Raw genomic sequence first — 12,301 nt, forward strand, 5'->3', positions numbered from 1 at the left:
GTCCTGTTAAGTCTGTCGTAGAAGTAACACAGCATTTCAGCAAAAGAACATCATACCAACAGTAAAATATGGTGGTGGTAGTGTGATGGTCTGGGGTTGTTTTGCTGCTTCAGGACCTGGAAGGCTTGCTGTGATAGATGGAACCATAAATTCTACTGTCTACCAAAAAATCCTGAAGGAGAATGTCCGGCCATCTGTTCGTCAACTCAAGCTGAAGCGATCTTGGTTGCTGCAGCAGGACAATGACCCAAAAGACACCAGCAAATCCACCTCTGAATGGCTGAAGAAAAACAAAATGAAGACTTTGGAGTGGGCTAGTCAAAGCCCTGACCTGAATCCTATTGAGATGTTGTGGCATGACCTTAAAAGGCAGTTCATGCTAGAAAACCCTCAAATAAAGCTGAATTACAACAATTCTGCAAAGATGAGTGGGCCAAAATTCCTCCAGAGTTCTGTAAAAGACTCGTTGCAAGTTATCGCAAATGCTTGATTGCAGTTATTGCTGCTAAGGGTGGCCCAACCAGTTATTAGGTTCAGGGGGCAATTTCTTTTTCACACAGGGCCATGTAGGTTTTGAGGTTTTTTTTCTCACTAAATAATAAAAACCATCATTTAAAACTGCATTTTGTGTTCAATTATGTTATCTTTAACTAATAGGTAACGGTTTTTGATGAGCAGAAACATTTAAGTGTGACAAACATGCAAAAGAATAAGAAATCAGGAAGGGGCCAAATAGTTTTTCACACCACTGTATAATATGTTCCCCAATATTTGTTCTTTACTTGCTACGGAAGATGTTGGTGCTGTAGAGATACAAAATAATAAAAATTCTTCCTTATGGTGTGGAGTAAAGGAAATGAAAGTGAAATAGAATTGGAATGAGAGGTTCTCCTGTGCAGTGTTGTATGATTGGGATAAAGTTTACAGCCCAGAGACAAAGCGACCATGGCTGCTCTCAGAGGTCTCCTGCTTCTGACGCTGCTCCAGGCTTGTAAGTATTCACCTATTATCACTTTTATGTGACATTCTGAGTGAAGGGGAGATTTATAATCCCAGTATACCGTTGACATGTCACCAGACAGCACAATACTCCTCTCGCCTGCTGCTCTGTGCTGTCACAAGACTGGGAGCGTAACACTGTCTGCCACATCATGTGACTCTCTCATACAGATCTACAGAGTTGTTTATAACATACAGCCATACGGGACAAAAAAATTTCTAAAGTGCAGAAGTTTCTCACTATTATTCCCTAGAGATGGTGGTTGTGGACAGGGACATAACTAGAAATCCTTGGGCAAAACTTTGGATGACACCCCCCTTGCTTTCTGCACAGGTACACTGAGTACCAATGTTTTTCAGAGGTGGCTAGTGCACACTTGAATGTGATTTCCCCAGCTGATAAAAACAGACAGAAGTGAAGCACTGCACACATTTTCTCTATCAATTACATTAGCTTCTGTGATAAAACATGCATGTCTGACTACCATCTGGAGTCAGGAAGGAATTTTTCTCTTTAAGGCTAGGTCCACACTAGACACAGTTGCAGGACGGACACTGCAGTCCGGATCCGGGGAAGATTAGGGGAAGTACCACCGTACTGCAAACTGATGAAAGTGCATCAGTTTTGCATCAGTTTCCGTTCAGGTTTTTCCCTGACAGAAAACGTCTCTATCATTAGGAAGGAGTGGGAGGATTTTTTGGGCCAATCATAAAGCTCAGGCTATCCGTTTTCACATCCGTTTTTTGCCTGTGGAGCTGGAGATGCGTTTTCTCATTGCTTTCACTACCCCTGCGTGTATCCGTGGTCCTGATCCGTTGCGTGAAAATGCAGCAGGTCTGGACCTTCCGTTCAGGTTTTGAAAACGGATCCCCGCAAACGCAGACAGATCCGTTTTTTACTTGGGTGAGGCTGGCTGCTATTTTCAACATTAGTATCCGGGACTCCGTTTTTCATCAGGTTTGAAAAACGCAGCCACGGATACGTTTCCGGACCTAGTGTGGACGCAGCCTTAAGGCTAATTGGCCCAGGCCTTGTAAGGTTTTTCACCTTCGCTTGAATCAACTGGCATATGTGCAGGTTCAGGTTGGGGTTTATTTATTTATTATTTATTTTTTCTGGTTGGACTTGATGGACGGATGTCTTTTTTCAACCAAAGTAACTATGTAACTATGTTTTCACACATGCAGACACACAGGGTGTGCAGGAAACGCATACAGAAAACCGACAGATGAGTATGTTCCCAGCCTAAGCTTACAACACTCACTCTGTCCACCTCTGATGGAGCAGAACTGACTCTGCAGACTTCTCCAGCATCACTACAGTACACGGCACTTGGGTAAGAGAGGCTGGGGTAGAGCAGTGGTGTACACAAGAGCCTGCTGCACACTGAATAGGGACTGTCTACAAATCTTTGTCTGCAAAACTTTGTATGATTCTAGTGGCTGAGCAGACGCAGTCATTAGAATAATTGTGCAGAGGGCATAATGTTTTTTTTCTCTCCGTGCCCTTAGTTGTCAGTCTCCCAGGAGAGGGAAAATAAACTCAACCCCCCCCCCCAGGCCCCACTGCAGCTTCTGGGTCCCCCTGCAGCAGCATCCCTTGCAGGGTCTATTGTTACATCCCTGGTTGCAGAGTACCCCCTATAAGTTTAGTCCTGTGTTATATATGGTGAAACATAGATAAATGATTTTCTTTCAAGCAACTCTGGATTTGACATTTGAGTATACCCTTTGTTTTTTAGTTGTTTTCAATGTAATTTTAAAGTGTTTTAAGTAGAGTTGAGCTGAAATTTTCGTAATTTCGCATTACTATAATTACGCATGCGAAATTTGCGATTACGATGCGAAATTAGCGTAGCGAAATTGCCATTAAAATCGTAATTGAAAATACCGTAAGCGTAATTTTCAATGCGAAATTTCGCGTTTCGTTCATGCCGTAATTTCGCGTTAAACCGTAACGCTCCGTATAATATAAAAAAGCCGCCGACTTTAAGGGTTAATAGCAAAGCCCCCTTAAATGCTAAGAGCCTCAAATTTGGAGAATATATTAAGGAGATCAGGAGGAATAAGAGGAAAATTTTTTTTTTCAAAAAGACCTTATAGTTTTTGAGAAAATCGATGTTAAAGTTTCAAAGTAAAAATGTATACATTTAAAAACCCGCCGACTTTAACGGTTAATAGCAAAGCCTGCTTAAAGTTTAGGAACACCAAATTCCCAGGGTATATTAAGGGGATCAGTGGGAATAAGAGGAAAACATTTTTTTTCAAAAACACCTTATAGTTTTTGAGAAAATCGATTTTTAAGTTTCAAGAGCAAAAATGTCTTTTAAATGCGGAAAATGTCAGTTTTTTTTTGCACAGGTAACAATAGTGTATTATTTTCATAGATTCCCCCAAGTGGGAAGAGTTTTACTTACTTCGTTCTGAGTGTGGGAAATATAAAAAAAAAAACGACGTGGGGTCCCCCCTCCCAGACCTCTTTAACCCCTTGTCCCCCATGCAGGCTGGGATAGCCAGAATGCGGAGCACCGGCCGCGTGGGGCTCCGCACCCTGACTATACCAGCCCACATGGTCCATGGATTGGGGGGTCTCGGAAGGGGAGGGGCAGCCAAGCTTTCCCCTCCCCCTCCGAGCCCTTGTCCAATCCAAGGACAAGGGGCTCTTCTCCACCTCCGATGGGCGGTGGAGGTGGAGGCCGCGATTTCCTGGGTGGGGGGTTCATGGTGGAATCTGGGAGCCCCCTTTAAAAAGGGGTCCCCCAGATGCCCACCCCCCTCCCAGGAGAAATGAGTATAGAGGTACTTGTAGTACCCCTTACCCATTTCCTTTAAGAGTTAAAAGTAAATAAACACACAAACACATAGAAAAAGTATTTTAATTGAACAAAAAACATAACCAGGAAAAAAGTCCTTTAATATTCTTAATTAACCATTAATACTTACCTGTCCCTTTAAATAAATGATCCCACGCAATATCCTCGGAAATGTTCTATCAGTTACAATGTAACAAAGTTATTACAATATAACAACTTTGTTACATTGTAACTACGCCGCACCCGACGTCACTCACCGCCGCCGCCGCCGCTGCGTCTGCGCTGCAGGACCCAACAGAGCTCTGAGCTATAGCTCAGAGCTCTCGAAAGCATCTTTGTATTTGGGCTCCAAGGAGCCCCATTGGTCCTTAGCAGACCAATGGGGTTCCTTCTGATTTGAAGGAACCCCATTGGTCTGCTAAGGACCAATGGGGCTCCTTGGAGCCCAAATACAAAGATGCTTCTCAGAGCTCTGAGCTATATAGCTCAGAGCTCTGTCGGGTCCGTGCAGGACGCTAAGTCCCCGCCGGCTCCGCTGCCCTCCCCGCCTCTCCCACATGTCACCCACATGTCACCCACATGTGGGTGCCATGTGGGTGACAGATGTGGGCGGGGTGGACAGCGGGAGCTGCGGGGACTTAGCGTCCTGCACGGACGCGTATGCGGCGGCTGAGCGGCGAGTGGCGTCGGGTGCGGCGTAGTTACAATGTAACAAAGTTGTTACATAATAACTTTGTTACATTGTAACTGATAGAACATTTCCGAGGATATTGCGTGGGATCATTTATTTAAAGGGACAGGTAAGTATTAATGGTTAATTAAGAATATTAAAGGACTTTTTTCCTGGTTATGTTTTTTGTTCAATTAAAATACTTTTTCTATGTGTTTGTGTGTTTATTTACTTTTAACTCTTAAAGGAAATGGGTAAGGGGTACTACAAGTACCTCTATACTCATTTCTCCTGGGAGGGGGGTGGGCATCTGGGGGACCCCTTTTTAAAGGGGACTCCCAGATTCCACCATGAACCCCCCACCCAGGAAATCGCGGCCTCCACCTCCACCGCCCATCGGAGGTGGAGAAGAGCCCCTTGTCCTTGGATTGGACAAGGGCTCGGAGGGGGAGGGGAAAGCTTGGCTGCCCCTCCCCTTCCGAGACCCCCCAATCCATGGACCATGCGGGCTGGTATAGTCAGGGTGCGGAGCCCCACGCGGCCGGTGCTCCGCATTCTGGCTATCCCAGCCTGCATGGGGGACAAAGGGGTTAAAGAGGTCTGGGAGGGGGGACCCCACGTCCTTTTTTTTTTTTTATATTTCCCACACTCAGAACGAAGTAAGTAAAACTCTTCCCACTTGGGGGAATCTATGAAAATAATACACTATTGTTACCTGTGCAAAAAAAACTGACATTTTCCGCATTTAAAAGACATTTTCGCCCTTGAAACTTAAAAATCGATTTTCTCAAAAACTATAAGGTCTTTTTGAAAAAAAAATTTTTCCTCTTATTCCTCCTGATCTCCTTAATATATTCTCCAAATTTGAGGCTCTTAGCATTTAAGGGGGCTTTGCTATTAACCCTTAAAGTCGGCGGCTTTTTTATATTATACGGAGCGTTACGGTTTAACGCGAAATTACGGTAGCGTTTAATGCGAAATTACGGCATGATACGACTAATGCGAAAATTACGCGAAAATTACGCTTACGCGAAATTTCGCGAAATCCTTCTTCATTACGATTATGTACTTACGGCCATAATCGTAATTACACTAATTACGCGAAATTTCGCAAAATCGTAATTAGGTCATTACGCTCATCTCTAGTTTTAAGCTACTTACATAACAGTTTATACAATACTTTAACAAGAAACATACAACTTTGTTTGTATCGTAACTTGAGTAGTGTGTAAGTAGACAACTGTCTGTAATAGATTGACTATGACAAAGGCTAATACCTCCTCAAACCAACTCAAGTTTCCACCAACAGTGATGTAACAACTGCAAACTCAACGCCCGTCATCCCCCCATCCCAACACACACACACACTCCTAACACTAATCTCCCCCTACCCACTCCTAACCCTACCCTCACCCTCCTTCTCCTAACACTACTCTCAAGTAGAAATAAGGCCTTACTGTTCACATTAGACTAACTTACCCCCCGAAGTAGCATCTGGTAAGTTACCCTCTTTTGCTCCTACTCTGTGCCCTCCAATATTGCTGGTGCTCAGCTATACTATAGCTGTGCACCCACATGTGGTTACGGCACCGGAGTTAACCTCTTGAGACTTGGCTATGGCACAGCCAAGCACCTATTTCCACTAAACCCGCCACAGCCAGCTTGCTAAAATGGAACTCCGGGACAAAACTTGCCTGGGGGCTCCCTCAACACCCACTCTCCTCGCCCCAGTATAGTATGCAGAGGTGCTCCTAAAGTCCCCCACCACAGTGTTACGGAGGCAGGGGTAACAAGCGCACACTCACCTAGTCTGAGTTCCAGGCGCTGGAAGTCCTGCCTGTCTTCTCTGTAGTGTTGCTGCTCTGCACTTCCTGTCTCTCACAACAGGCACTAGAGCCCAAACCGAGAAGTAGGAAGGGCAGAGCACCAACACTAAAGTGGAGGTGAGTGTGTGCCTGTCACCACTGCCTCCGTAATGCCGTGGGGGAGAGGTAGATAATTTAGTGGGGTGGAAGCAGACACCAGTGATGCTCGGATACCCCCCAATCATAAAGTTGAGTAAATCCGGCCACGGCAGAATCGAAATCCGGATACACCGTGATCGGGATTTGAATCGGAGCTCCAAATTCGACTCCAAATTTGATTGATTTTAGCCGTGATTACATGTAGAATCCGTGATCACGGATTTGACTTTAACATTAATAGCAAAGCCCCCATACATGCTACAATCACCAAAATTGCATAGATTATAAAGGTGATCATCAGGGGCTACAACTTAAAAAAAAACATTTTTCAAGAAGACTTAATAGTGTTTGAGAAAATTTAAAATGAAAAAAGTATTTGTGATTAAAAACCGCCAAAACCCTCTGACTTTAGCAGCTAATAGCAAAGCCCCCTTACTTGATATAAACACCAAATTTGCCAGATATGTTAAGTAGAACATATTTAAAAAAGACCTTATAGTTTTTGAGAAAATCAATTTTAAAGTTTCAAAGGAAGTTTCAAAGGAAAAAAAAAGTATACATGTAAATGGGGCAAATACATTAACCGTCATTTACCGCATTTAAATGTATACTATTTTCCTTTGAAATTTTAAAATCGATTTTCTATAAGGTTTTTTTGAAAACTACTTAACATATCCTGTAAAAATGGTGTTTATATCATGTAAGGGGGCTTTACTATTAACTGCTAAAGTCAGCGGGTTTTCAGGTTATAATCACGGCAGATTTGGACCACGATCAGAAGTGCATTCGGAACTGAATCCATTATCAAGAGGCAATCATTTTGGATCAATCAATCAATTCAGAATCTGACCTCGTGATCAGGACAAATAGCTTATGATCACAGGTTACCCGTGATCAGGAGGCCGTGGAGAGCAACACTAGCAGACACTTGGGGAGCCTCTACATATGCTAGGGCTCTGTGGCAATAGCCCCCTTTGCCCATACGGCAGAGCCGGCCCTGCCAGCGCCCAAATTATATGCTGGGTGCCACTATAGTTGCAATTCACATTGCCGTCTATGCCAGCCAGCCACCAGCACATTAACCTCCCTGGCGTTCTGGACGAGCTAGGCTAGCGCTAGCGCTAGGCGAGCTACATGATAAATTTTAAAAAAAATTTGGGCAAAAAACGTGCGGCTGCGGGAATCAGAACGCCAGGCAGGTTAATTACCTGCTTCGCCTCCCTTCCTCCTTGCCATCTTATCTGTTTTCAGAATAGCAGAGCAGAGCTCTTCCTACTTCAGCGTTGGGCATTATTAACTCCATACAGACTGGACCTGACTTACCAAGCCAAAAGCTGGACATACACTATACTCAAACTCAAGCTACAATTCACTGGAGCATCCACATCAACCTGCAGACTTCCATATAGCAGGGAAAGCCTGTATGAAGGAGATAAAAACATACAATAAAAAAACTACTAAGCCCAGAACAATCTGGATATTATATACCACAGCTATACATTTGTTCTTTTCAATTGGGTATATGGTTCCCATTTCAACAAACCACCTCACTTCTAGGCTTGCAGTATTGCAGTACTTGAGTAAATAATAAGATGAAACATACATAATATTTAATAAAGACATCAAATCTGGTGGTGATTTCTTAAGATAAGGTCATGCTGATCAATGTTAAACTGATTTGGGTTGAAATTTGATCAGACATGTTCATTGTTTATCTCATCGATCACGGGAGGAAAATTGGATGGGCGCAGGCAGCAGTTAGATCTGGTCGAGTTTTCCATTGGGTTTTTACTGCATTGAGCAATACAAAACTTGAGTTGTAGACAGTGAGATCGAACTGCTGAAATATGATCAATCATCTATGGTACAATGATCAATATGTCCCAGTTAAGTTTTGACAAAGGAAACAAATATAACACAAATCAAGCTGTAGCTTTAGGATCACAAAAAATAATTTGCCTGAACCAATGGGGGCCTCAAGAAAACATTAAAATTAGATAAAATAATCTAAGATTTAGATTTTGGATGCTTCATATGCATATTCAACTCTATGCATGTGTGTATAAGTACTTTTTCTATTCTTATCGCAATAGAAAACTATGGTCTATGCTTCCACAATACAAAGTATTTTTCAAGATAACAATGAACTGTTGGGCACCAGCTATGAAACACCTGAGCGGTTCTTGCCTTTTGCATGATTGCTAACTCAGTAAAGGACCAACCCTTAAAGCATTGCTATCATATAAATCCAGCATAGCGGGGTCTGAACCCTCTATAACAATAATTATAGATTGACGGTATACCTTGAAAAGAATCTGAGCACTCAGTATTTGATTATATGTAAAAATTGTATTTGCTTATCATACAGCATTTATATAAAATATGAACGGTTCCAAGTAGCGTTTCCTTCTGACAGTATTCCATATGATCAGGCCTTTATAATCAGTGCTGCTCGGATACCCCTCTATCCGATCCGGGTCGGCTATCCGAATCCAGAAATTTCCAATCCGAATCCGGGTCAGATATCCGACCCTAGTATCCGACCGGATTTGGATATCCGGATTGAAACCCAGAAGTGGCCTTTAAATTGCTTTAAAATTGTTTTTTTTAGGGTATATGAGGCATGTAGCATCATTATTTTGAAAAGGGAAATACTAATTGATGATATGGGGACTTAAAATCCCCCCCCCCCCAAAAAAAAAGGCTGTCATTGTCAATTCAGGACTACTAGGTTCCAGGAAGCGGTCGTACTGCCGCAGTTGGGGCCTCTCCACAACTGGGACAGCACAGACACCTCCAAAAAAATTACACAGCAATTGTGTTTAGATAGTTCACCATGGCACTTGTAGGTACCACGGCACAGTAAAAAAATTAGGAGAGGTTCCAGGGAGCGGTCGTACTGCCTTCCCAAAACTAATTAAAAAATTACACAGCTATTGTTGGTACCACGGCTGTGAAAAAAATTAGAACCTGGCTTAATCAAGATGGAGTCAAGAGGTTGTGGTGGTAAAGGGTGTTGAAGCAGGCGTAGTGATTCCCACTCAGCCACTTCATTTCCCCCTCTTGCCAACAACAGGGGCCAGGAACTCACCAACCGTCCAAGCCTGGTTCATTTTTTAAAAAGTCAGTCTGTCCACAGACTGGCTGAACAGACAAGAGCGCTTCTCAGTGACCACGCCACCGGCCGCACTGAAGCACCTTTCTGACATCACGCTGGAAGGTGGGCAGGACAGCACTTCCAGGTCGTATTGCGCCAGCTCGCTCCAGATATCCAGGTGCTTGACCCAGTACTCCAAGGGGTCCACAGGGGTGTCGGTGTCAAGAACCTATACATCTAGAACCACATGTAGGAAGATAGCTTCTGGCTTATAGTAGTGTCTTTCAGGAGAGATTTGGTCTGGATGTGATGTGCTATGGGTTTCATTCTCTGGTCCTGATTGGGTGAAATGTCCGTATGTCACTCTTTATCTGGTATTGAATACCTGACATTTAAAATAACCATAATATGTATTGTTTTACAAATTCCTTATTTAAAGGATACCCGAAGTGACATGTGACATGGTGAGATAGACATGTGTATGTATAGTGCCTAGCACACAAATAACTATGCCATGTTCCTTTTTTTCTTTCTCTGCCTGAAAGAGTTAAATCTCAGGTATGTAAGTGGCTGACTCAGTCCTGACTCAGACAGGAAGTGACTATAGTGTGACCCTCATTGATAAGAAATTCCCATTTTTATCTCTTTCTTGCCCTCAGAAGCCATTTTCTGCTAGGAAAGTGTTTTATAGTTGCAATTTCTTATCAGTGAGGGCCACATTGTAGTCACTTCCTGTCTGAGAGAAAGAAAATAAGGAACACAGCCTAGTTATTTGTGTGCTAGGCACTGTACATTAATTGAATATTCAAAGTGCGCTGGCTAATGAACACATGAATTACACAAAAACAGAGTGCGCTTTAACCTGAGTACAGCATTACTCCATAAATTATCTATAAATATAGTCCAGCGCACATCTCCACATACACAATAGATGCACCACAAAAGTCCCAGTTCAAATGTCCAAATACTAGTGCTTAAATCTTCTGTTGTTCTGCCACCAGATAACAGCAATATAGAGCGCACTCACCGGACACAATGTGACCACTATCAGACTGGTCATTCAGCGCACACTTCCAGGGTACCCCAGTACTTCAGGTCCTGGTCCTGTTTGATATTCATTACGTTTCCAGGTTCAGTTGCCCAGATTATATGTCCAGTACCTCAGAAGCCTCTCATAGTGTAATACAGTTTTAAAAACACTAAAACTTTATTAAAAATATACACTCACATATCACCAGTAGTATTAACCTCCCTGGCGGTTCATTTTTTTTGCCACTTAGGCAAAAGTCCTTTTTTTTTTTATTTATTTTTTTTTTGTTTCATGTAAAGCTACCAGAGTGGTAGCTACATGAAACACCACTAGAGGGCGCATGTGTCCCTCTAGTGCGATTGTCGCTGGCATCAATAGCAAACAGGGGAACGCGTATATAACGCGCTCCCCTGTTTGGCTTCTTCTGTCGCCATGGCGATGATCGGAATGACGTCATGGACGTCAGCCGACGTCCTGACGTCAGACGCCTCCGATCCAGCCCATAGCGCTGCCCGGAACTCATTGGTCCGGGCAGTGCAGGGCTCTGGTGAGGGGGGGCCCTCTTGCGCCGCTGCGTGCGGGTGATCGCCGAAGAGCGGCGGCGATCGAGCTGTACGCGCGGCTAGCAAAGTGCTAGCTGCGCGTACAGCATTTTAAACTGAGCAAATCGCCCCACCAGTGGCTGAGATATCTTCCTGCGCGGCATAGCCCGAGCTCAGCTCTGGCTTACCGCCAGGAAGGTTAAGGGCACAGAGTTTTTATCATGGGCTCTTCCCCTTGCCAAGCCGGGCTAGATGACGGTCCTCCGTGTCAGCGTTCCCAACCGCCGCTGCTTAGTTCCTAGTGCGTCCAATCCCCCGCTCGACCAGTTTCGTCACTCCCTCGTGACTCATCAGGCGCATCTGATTTATAAAGTTGTGCTAAAAATGTATTAACTTAATAAAGATTATAAAAACCGGCAGGTGGCAGTGTAATATAAATTATAATCTTTTGAATAAAAATGCTTTATCAATCTGACATTTTAAGTTTACCATAACAGTAGAAGTTTGCTGCTGTCACGAATTTTAGCATAATATTTAATTTTCTAAATATAGAAAGACATGGTAAACTTATTAATTCTCCCTTGGGGCTTATGCACTAACCTATGCTGATCGCTGCTGTGCAGGTGGACTTCATGCCCCCTATGGGGAGCTTATAGTGTTCTATGAAGTAGCTGCATCATAGCTTAGTTAGGAATAGCTAATGTGTAGCATATCCACTGGGTGCTGCAGCTCCAGCAAGTGATTTTAGCTGGTTTTAGAAAATGCTGATTTTTGCCTGCAATCAAGCAAGTGTGTTATTCATTTATAATGGAATAAATTTTGAACTATCTGGTCTAACGTATCGAGAACCCTGCCATTTCTTTCTCTCTCTATATGTTCATTTGGGTGATATGTTACTTTACAAAAGTTATACCAGGAGGCTGGATGAGAATAGGTTTATTGCTCTCATGTTGGGAGGTATGCTGTATTTTATTTCTTAAGATATGTTATTATTGGATATACTGTCCATTGGCATTAAGCACACACCCCGATGAATATTCACACAAGCTGTATGTAGCAAAAGTATCTGACATAGATTTTTAGTATTGGATTTTAGTAAACACGTGTGCTTTGTTTTATTGTGTTATCCCCCACTATATCAATTGCCTCCAGCCTGGCCCAATTGCTCCCTCCTTCCTAAGTGTTC

The 12,301-nt window shown here is 43.2% G+C and overlaps 1 protein-coding gene across 1 annotated transcript in view; it reads left to right on the forward strand.

The window, feature by feature from the left end:
• The first annotated feature begins 925 nt into the window (after positions 1-925).
• Positions 926-12,301, forward strand: part of LOC137525937 (tapasin-related protein-like) — a 35,839-nt gene continuing 24,463 nt past the window's right edge. The window contains exon 1 of the mRNA XM_068247145.1: positions 926-991. Within this exon, the coding sequence (XP_068103246.1) occupies positions 946-991 (46 nt within the window). The 5' untranslated portion in view covers positions 926-945. The remainder of the gene's footprint in view (positions 992-12,301) is intronic.

This window comes from Hyperolius riggenbachi, chromosome 7 (assembly GCF_040937935.1).
Source record: "Hyperolius riggenbachi isolate aHypRig1 chromosome 7, aHypRig1.pri, whole genome shotgun sequence".
Lineage (NCBI taxonomy): Eukaryota > Metazoa > Chordata > Amphibia > Anura > Hyperoliidae > Hyperolius > Hyperolius riggenbachi.